Source organism: Glycine soja, chromosome 10 (genome assembly GCF_004193775.1).
Source record: "Glycine soja cultivar W05 chromosome 10, ASM419377v2, whole genome shotgun sequence".
Classification (NCBI taxonomy): Eukaryota; Viridiplantae; Streptophyta; class Magnoliopsida; order Fabales; family Fabaceae; genus Glycine; species Glycine soja.
The window spans coordinates 8415613-8424929 of record NC_041011.1 but is presented as its reverse complement, the minus strand read 5'-3'; the positions used below and the strand labels follow the sequence as shown (position 1 = coordinate 8424929).

General features: G+C 34.2%; 1 protein-coding gene and 2 long non-coding RNA genes across 5 annotated transcripts; all 3 read right to left on the bottom strand.

The window, feature by feature from the left end:
- Positions 1-634: 634 nt before the first annotated feature.
- On the bottom strand, positions 635-1593 carry LOC114369760. Of its 2 annotated transcripts, none has more exons than XR_003657694.1 (2): positions 1505-1593; positions 635-1420 (listed from the first exon to the last, which is right to left on the bottom strand). It is a non-coding gene; the product is annotated as an uncharacterized LOC114369760 (long non-coding RNA). The 2 variants fall into 2 exon arrangements; XR_003657695.1 differs by having other exon boundaries at positions 1497-1578.
- A 1594-nt stretch (positions 1594-3187) lies between these two features.
- LOC114371314 lies at positions 3188-4870 on the bottom strand. The gene is made up of 2 exons (XM_028328784.1): positions 4581-4870; positions 3188-3362 (listed from the first exon to the last, which is right to left on the bottom strand). The coding sequence occupies exons 1-2, from the start codon at positions 4868-4870 to the stop codon at positions 3188-3190; spliced, it is 465 nt and encodes a 154-aa protein (XP_028184585.1).
- Positions 4871-7608: 2738 nt separating this feature from the next.
- Positions 7609-8541, bottom strand: LOC114369529. Of its 2 annotated transcripts, none has more exons than XR_003657654.1 (2): positions 8470-8541; positions 7609-8385 (listed from the first exon to the last, which is right to left on the bottom strand). It is a non-coding gene; the product is annotated as an uncharacterized LOC114369529 (long non-coding RNA). The 2 variants fall into 2 exon arrangements; XR_003657655.1 differs by having other exon boundaries at positions 8462-8539.
- Positions 8542-9317: the final 776 nt, after the last annotated feature.

The following is a 9317-nucleotide window of genomic DNA, read 5'->3' as shown; positions in this document are numbered from 1 at the left end:
TATATTAAAACTAAAAATTGGAGAAAACAAAAACTAACCCCAACATGAAAACTTCTTTTAAAAGAATTAAAAATACGTTGTTGTTTTTAAAAAGCTTGAAGCACAAAACCAAAAATCCGTTCAATATTTACGATGGTTTGACGTGACGATGCAACTATTTATTCGTTGTAACATCCGACCAAACAGATGGCCCTATTAACTTCTTTTAATCACTCATTAAGACACCGTGACTTTGATAACGTGTCATATTCTATTGGTTATCAGACAGACCTATTAAATCAGTCTCATGTATCATATTAACACAAATTCATTCAAACATTGATCATTCACACTCAAAAGACTTAAAAAGTTTAGGTAGTAAGGATAAATAATATTTGAAAAGTTAAAATCAACATATATTTTGATGATATTCATTTATTCCCATTTTCTTATTTCCAACTATGGCTATTGACACTTAGTTGCCAATGTTGCTTGATTCAGTTATTAGTAGTTAGTAGAGGTCAAATTAGAAATAAGAAAATGATATAAAAGATAATAAAATTATAATTATTGACAACGAAAAATAATTTCATATTCATAATAAGTCAAAAATGAAAACTGTCTAACTCATATGTGAATCAAATAAGAAAATCAATGATAGATAATTGAAATACCTTGCGATTCATTCTCTTATTTTATGTAATCAGGTTTACATGATATGTTAATTAGCCATACTGATGGAGGAAATTTCCTAACCTAATATTTAAGATGGTAAACTTGGTGAGACAACCATTTATTAAAAGTAACCTCCCTGACATGTAGTGCTACTTACACTTAAACTCTTTTGTGATTTCCTTCCTAAGAAGAGGAGATAAAGGTAAAAAGTGGAGCGCAAGTAGCAAAAATCATAAAGAAAGGTTTAGGAAAAAGATAGAAAACATAAGATAAAAGAAATTTCCTAAAAAGGAGATTCCTTTTTTTTTTAAAAGCTAACTTATCCTACTTGCGGCACAAAATGCAGAAATCGCAGCAAGGTAGCATAGCATTGTGTCCCCTCGTTATGGGATGTTGTTGTAATTAAGAAAATGAATCAAAGTGGTGCTTTTGCATTTGTGGCACTTGGGTTCACCCTCATTGACCATCATATACATAAGGCAGCGAGAACACCTTACTAGCACCATGGAAATGTCTTCAGGGCTCCGAGTGCAGCCGCGGTTGTTGTTGTTGTAGCTGCTGCTGCTGCTGTTGTCATCTTGGCTTAGTTCGCTGGACACACATGAGCTTTGATGGTGATGTTGGTGGCGCTATTGGTAATCGAGTTGGTGAATCAGGTATCTGATTGGCAACCCTTGGTGGGGGTATGTTCAAATTCAAGCCATGGTTTGAAGTGCTTCCTTTTTTATCGCTCATGTTTCTTCCAATTTTGGCCAAAGGATGCTACCTATTTTGACTCAAACTGTTAGATAAATGATGCCCATAAAAATTTCTAATTAAGAAGAAAAGAGCACAATGAGTACCTGTGTACCTTAAAAGGCTTGAAGGATCAAGCTTTGCCTAAAGGGAAGCCAAGCTGTGAACGAAAAAAAAAGTGGGGTGAATGGTTTTGTGTTGAAGGCCAAGGGAGGCATTTTATAGGATGAAAATGTAGGGGGTGACTTAAAGCATATATGTATTTTTAGATTAAAATTTATTTCTCTTTTCGGTTTACAATTAATTGCCAACATTATTTTATTAAGTTTTTATTATTTAACAAAGGGTTGAATTAAATACAATAAAGGGAAATAAAAGAAAATTGGAGTAATATGTAATTTTCATGAAAATTTTATCGGGTTTATGTTATTTATTTATGACCGTATTGAATGAGAAAATTGAATTTTTCATTGAATATTTAAGATGGTTTGACTTGACGGGCAACTATTTATTAAGCATAACATCTGGGCAAACAAACGACCCCTTAACTTCTCTTAATCACTCATTAAGACACCATGTTGTATCCTATCGAATATCAGATAGACATATTAAATAAGTGTCATGCGACATAGTAAAGTTGGTTCATTCAAATGTTGAATCTCCATACTCAAAAGACGTAGAATGTTCTAGCTAGCAAGAATAATTCATATTTTAAAACTAAAAGAAAATTTAAGAACAACATATATTTTGATGATATTCAATTTATTTTCCTTTTTATTCCTTGTTGTTTTGATGATATTCTCTTTTGCCTATTGAGATCAGCCATCAATGTTGTCTTGCCAAGTTGTTAGTATTTAACCAGAGGTTGAATTGGATACAACAAAACTATATAAAAGCTAATTAAATTCTAATAATTGATAATGTAAAATTGAAGTGGATCAGTTGGTTACTAGAAGAGGGGTAGGATAGTGACACGCAAACCGATCAAGCAATTTTTTGCATAAAACACGTTTCTGATTTTTACTTCTCTTGTTTCTTGCTCGGAAATTCGAAGATATCAAGGAGTATGACCTTTTCTTCTCAAGTTCTTGGATTAGATAATGAAACAAAGTAAAAACCACCAAGTAAACTCAAATATTATTGCTTGAAAAGCTTCTCGTAAAATCTCATAATTAAGTCTTTCATATTTGGAAAATAGGCCGTATTCAGATTACTACCTAACATTCATTTTTTTTCAACTTAGAACCTGAAATTTTTTTACGTTTGAACGTAGTGCCTGCAGTTAGTCCCTTTCCGTTAAGTGATGACATGGCAGACAGAGTGTCACGTCATCAAGCCTAGTCACTGCCACGTATTTGCCTTCTTCACCTCCTCCCCTTCTCCAACGAAAACCACCACCACTGCCGACCGCACCACGCCACCACCGTCGAACGCGCCACCTCGAATACCTCCACCTTCATGGCCAGCTCATTACTGTCTTCCTTCCACTCCACTTATTAGTAAAACAGTCTTCCTTCCACTCCACTTATTTTCACTCCTAAACGGCATCGTCGTTCATACACTTCATAGGCAAACAAGAATAATCCAGCGTTAATGTTTCCCTTCTCCGGCGATAATGGAGGTAGCAACGAACATGCGAAACCCTGCCACTACTGTGTTCTAATCACCTGCATCATCAAATGTTTTTAGTATTTTGCATGGTTATTCTAAAAAATAAGGGTTTTTATTTTTTACAAAAGCAAACTTCTTACATTTGACATTTTTCATTTTTTTTGCAATCACCACCACCACCGGCACCTCAACCACCACCAACATTATCATCGGCACCGCTATCGCTATTGCCACCACCACCATCGGCACCGCTACCGCCACCACCATAACCATATGCACTGACACTACTACCACGATCACCACCTATGCAACGACTACCATCCTCCCCAAAACCACAATTGTCATCAATATTGACACCACCACTGCCACAGTCGACATCGGCACCACCATCACCATGTTGTAATCACCTACAACATTGGTGTCACCACCACACAAAAACAATCTTAAACTAAATTCATAGGATATGAAACTTTCAAAATGAGTTTATATTAAAACTAAAAATTGGAGAAAACTAAAACTAACCCCAACTTGAAAACTTCTTTTAAAAGAATTAAAAATAAGTTGTTGTTTTTAAAAAGCTTGAAGCACAAAACCAAAAATCCGTTCAATATTTACGATGGTTTGACGTGACGATGCAACAATTTATTCGTTGTAACATTCGAGCAAACATATGGCCCTATTAACTTCTTTTAATCACTCATTAAGACACCGTGACTTTGATAACGTGTCATATTCTATTGGTTATCAGACAGACCTATTAAATCAATCTCATGTATCATAATAACACAAATTCATTCAAACATTGATCATTCACACTCAAAAGACTTAAAAAGTTTAGGTAGTAAGGATAAATAATATTTGAAAAGTTAAAATCAACATATATTTTGATGATATTCATTTATTCCCATTTTCCTATTTCCAATTATGCCTATTGACACTTAGTTGCCAATGTTGCTTGATTCAGTTATTAGTAGTTAGTAGAGGTCAAATTAGAAATAAGAAAATGATATAAAAGATAATAAAATTATAATAATTGACAACAAAAAATAATTTCATATTCATAATAAGTCAAAAATGAAAACTGTCTAACTCATATGTGAATCAAATAAGAAAATCAATGATAGATAATTGAAATACCTTGTGATTCATTCTCTTATTTTATATAATCAGGTTTACATGATATGTTAATTATCCATACTGATGGAGGAAATTTCCTAAGCTAATATTTAAGATGGTAAACTTGGTGAGACAACCATTTATTAAAAGTAACCTCCCTGACATGTAGTGCTACTTACACTTAAACTCTTTTGTGATTTCCTTCCTAAGAAGAGGAGATAAAGGTAAAAAGTGGAGCGCAAGTAGCACAACTCATAAAGAAAGGTTTAGGAAAAAGATAGAAAACATAAGATAAAAGAAATGTCCTAAAAAGGAGATTCCTTTTTTTTTAAAAGCTAACTTATCCTACTTCGGCACAAAATGCAGAAATCGCAGCAAGGTAGCATAGCATTGTGTCCCCTCCTTATGGGATGTTGTTGTAATTAAGAAAATGAATCAAAGTGGTGCTTTTGCATTTGGGGCACTTGGGTTCACCCTCATTGACCATCATATACATAAGGCAGCGAGAACACCCTACTAGCACCATGGAAATGTCTTCAGGGCTCCGAGTGCAGCCGCGATTGTTGTTGTTGTTGCTGCTGCTGCTGCTGTTGTCATCTAGGCTTAGTTCGCTGGACACACATGAGCTTGTTGGTGATGTTGGTGGCGCTATTGGTAATCGAGTTGGTGAATCAGGTATCTGATTGGCAACCCTTGGTGGGGGTATGTTCAAATTCAAGCCATGGTTTGAAGTGCTTCCTTTTTTATCGCTCATGTTTCTTCCAATTTTGGCCAAAGGATGCTACCTATTTTGACTCAAACTGTTAGATAAATGATGCCCATAAAAATTTCTAATTAAGAAGAAAAGAGCACAATGAGTACCTGTGTACCTTAAAAGGCTTGAAGGATCAAGCTTTGCCTAAAGGGAAGCCAAGCTGTGAACGAGAAAAGAAAGTGGGGTGAATGGTTTTGTGTTGAAGGCCAAGGGAGGCATTTTATAGGATGAAAATGTAGGGGGTGACTTAAAGCATATATGTATTTTTAGATTAAAATTTATTTCTCTTTTCGGTTTACAATTAATTGCCAACATTATTTTATTAAGTTTTTAATATTTAACAAAGGTTTGAATTAAAGACAATAAAGGGAAATAAAAGCAAATTGGAGTAATATGTAATTTTCATGAAAATTTAATCGGGTTTATATTATTTATTTATGACCGTATTGAATGAGAAAATTGAATTTTTCATTGAATATTTAAGATGGTTTGACTTGATGGGCAACTATTTATTAAGCATAACATCTGCGCAAACAAACGACCCCCTTAACTTCTCTTAATCACTCTGTAAGACACCATGTCGTATCCTATCGGATATCAGATAGACATATTAAATAAGTGTCATGTGACATAGTAAAGTTGGTTCATTCAAATGTTGAATCTCCATACTCAAAAGATGTAGAATGTTCTAGCTTGCAAGAATAATTCATATTTTAAAACTAAAAGAAAATTTAAGAACCACATATATTTTGATGGTATTCAATTTATTTTCCTTTTTATTCCTTGTTGTTTTGATGATATTCTCTTTTGCCTATTGAGATCAGCTGTCAATGTTGTCTTGCCAAGTTTTTAGTATTTAACTAGAGGTTGAATTGGATACAACAAAATTATATAAAAGCTAATTAAATTCTAATAATTGATAATGTAAAATTGAAGTGGATCAGTTGGTTACTAGAAGAGGGGTAGGATATTGACACGCAAACCGATCAAGCAAGTTTTTGTAGAAAACACGTTTCTGATTTTTGCTTCTCTTGTTTCTTGCTTGGAAATTCGAAGATATCAAGGAGTATGACCTTTTCTTCTCAAGTTCTTGGATTAGATAATGAAACAAAGTAAAAACCAACAAGTAAACTCAAATATTATTACTTCAAAATCTACTCGTAAAATCTCATAATTAAGTCTTTCATATTTTGAAAATAGGCGGTATTCAGATTACTACCTAACATTCATTTTTTTCAACTTAGTACCTGAATTTTTTTAACGTTTCAACGTAGTGCCTGCAGTTAGTCCCTTTCCGTTAAGTGATGAAATGGCAGACAGAGTGTCACGTCATCAAGCCTAGTCACTGCCACGTATTTACCTTCTTCACCTCCTCCCCTTCTCCAACGAAAACCACCACCACTCCCGACCGCACCATGCCACCACCGTCGAACGCGGTACCTCGAATACCTCCACCTTCATTGCCAGCTCATTACTGTCTTCCTTCCACTCCACTTATTAGTAAAACAGTCTTCCTTCAACTCCACTTATTTTCACTCCTTAACGGCATCGTCGTTCATACACTTCTTAGGCAAACAAGAATAATCCAGCGTTAAGGTTTCCCTTCTCCGGCGATAATGGAGGTAGCAACGAACATGCGAAACCCCGCCACTACCGTGTTGTAATCACCTGCATAATCAAATGCTTTTAGTATTTTGCGTGGTTATTCTAAAAAATAAGGGTTTTTATTTTTTACAAAAGCAAACTTCTTACATTTGACATTTTTCATTTTTTTTGCAATCACCACCACCATCGGCACCTCTACCACCACCAACATTATCATCGGCATCGCTATCGCTATTGCCACCACCACTACCGGCACCGCTACCACCACCATCATAACCATATGCACCGACACTACTACCACGATCACCACCTATGCAACAACTACCATCCTCCGCAAAACCACAATTGTCATCAATATTGCCACCACCAATGCCACAGTCGACATCGGCACCACCATCACCATGTTGTAATCACCTACAACATTGCTGTCACCACCGCACAAAAAACAATCTTAAACTAATTTCATAGGATATGAAACTTTCAAAATGAGTTTATATTAAAACTAAAAATTGGAGAAAACAAAAACTAACCCCATCTTGAAAACTTCTTTTAAAAGAATTAAAAATAAGTTGTTGTTTTTAGAAAGCTTGAAGCACAAAACCAAAACTCCGTTCAATATTTACGATGGTTTGACGTGACGATGCAACTATTTATTCGTTGTAACATCCGAGCAAACAGATGGCCCTATTAACTTCTTTTAATCACTCATTAAGACACCGTGACTTTGATAACATGTCATATTCTATTGGTTATCAGAAAGACCTATTAAATCAGTCTCATGTATCATAATAACACAAATTCATTCAAACATTGATCATTCACACTCAAAAGACTTAAAACGTTTAGGTAGTAAGGATAAATAATATTTGAAAAGTTAAAATCAACATATATTTTGATGATATTCATTTATTCCCAATTTCCAATTTCCAATTATGCCTATTGACACTTAGTTGCCAATGTTGCTTGATTTAGTTATTAGTAGTTAGTAGAGGTCAAATTAGAAATAAGAAAATGATATAAAATATAATAAAATTATAATTATTGACAACGTCGAATAATTTCATATTCATAATAAGTCAAAAATGAAAACTGTCTAACTCATATGTGAATCAAATAAGAAAATCAATGATAGATAATTGAAATACCTTGTGATTCATTCTCTTATTTTATATAATCAGGTTTACATGATATGTTAATTATCCATACTGATGGAGGAAATTTCCTAAGCTAATATTTAAGATGGTAAACTTGGTGAGACAACCATTTATTAAAAGTAACCTCCCTGACATGTAGTGCTACTTACACTTAAACTCTTTTGTGATTTCCTTCCTAAGAAGAGGAGATAAAGGTAAAAAGTGGAGCGCAAGTAGCACAACTCATAAAGAAAGGTTTAGGAAAAAGATAGAAAACATAAGATAAAAGAAATGTCCTAAAAAGGAGATTCCTTTTTTTTTAAAAGCTAACTTATCCTACTTGCGGCACAAAATGCAGAAATCGCAGCAAGGTAGCATAGCATTGTGTCCCCTCCTTATGGGATGTTGTTGTAATTAAGAAAATGAATCAAAGTGGTGCTTTTGCAATTGGGGCACTTTGGTTCACCCTCATTGACCATCATATACATAAGGCAATTAGAACACCCAACTAGCACCATGGAAATGTCTTCAGGGCTCCGAGTGCAGCCGCAGTTGTTGTTTCTGTTGCTGCTGCTGCTGCTGTTGTCATCTTGGCTTAGTTCGCTAGACACACATGAGCTTGATGGTGATGTTGGTGGCGCTATTGGTAATCGAGTTGGTGAATCAGGTATCTGATTGGCAACCCTTGGTGGGGGTATGTTCAAATTCAAGCCATGGTTTGAAGTGCTTCCTTTTTTATCGCTCATGTTTCTTCCAATTTTGGCCAAAGGATGCTACCTATTTTGACTCAAACTGTTAGATAAAAGATGCCCATAAAAATTTCTAATTATGAAGAAAAGAGCACAATGAGTACCTGTGTACCTTAAAAGGCTTGAAGGATCAAGCTTTGCCTAAAGGGAAGCCACGCTGTGAACAGGAAAAGAAAGTGGGGTGAATGGTTTTGTGTTGAAGGCCAAGGGAGGCATTTTATAGGATGAATATGTAGGGGGTGACTTAAAGCATATATGTATTTTTAGATTAAAATTTATTTCTCTTTTCGGTTTACAATTAATTGCCAACATTATTTTATTATGTTTTTATTATTTAACAAAGGGTTGAATTAAAGACAATAAATGGAAATAAAACCAAATTGGAGTAATATGTAATTTTCGTGAAAATTTAATTGGGTTTATATTATTTATTTATGACCGTATTGAATGAGAAAATTGAATTTTTCATTGAATATTTAAAATGGTTTGACATGATGGCAACTATTTATTAAGCATAACATATGGGCAAACAAACGACCCCCTTAACTTCTCTTAATCACTCATTAAGACACTATGTCGTATCCTATCGGATATCAGATAGACATATTAAATAAGTGTCATGTGACATAGTAAAGTTGGTTCATTCAAATGTTGAATCTCCATACTCAAAAGACGTAGAATGTTCTAGCTAGCAAGAATAATTCATATTTTAAAACTAAAAGAAAATTTAAGAACAACATATATTTTGATGATATTCAATTTATTTTCCTTTTTTTTCCTTGTTGTTTTGATGATATTCTCTTTTGCCTATTGAAATCAGCCGTCAATGTTGTTTTGCCAAGTTGTTAGTATTTAACTAGAGGTTGAATTGGATACAACAAAACTATATAAAAGCTAATTAAATTCTAATAACTGATAATGTAAAATTGAAGTGGATCAGTTGGTTACTAGAAGAGGGGT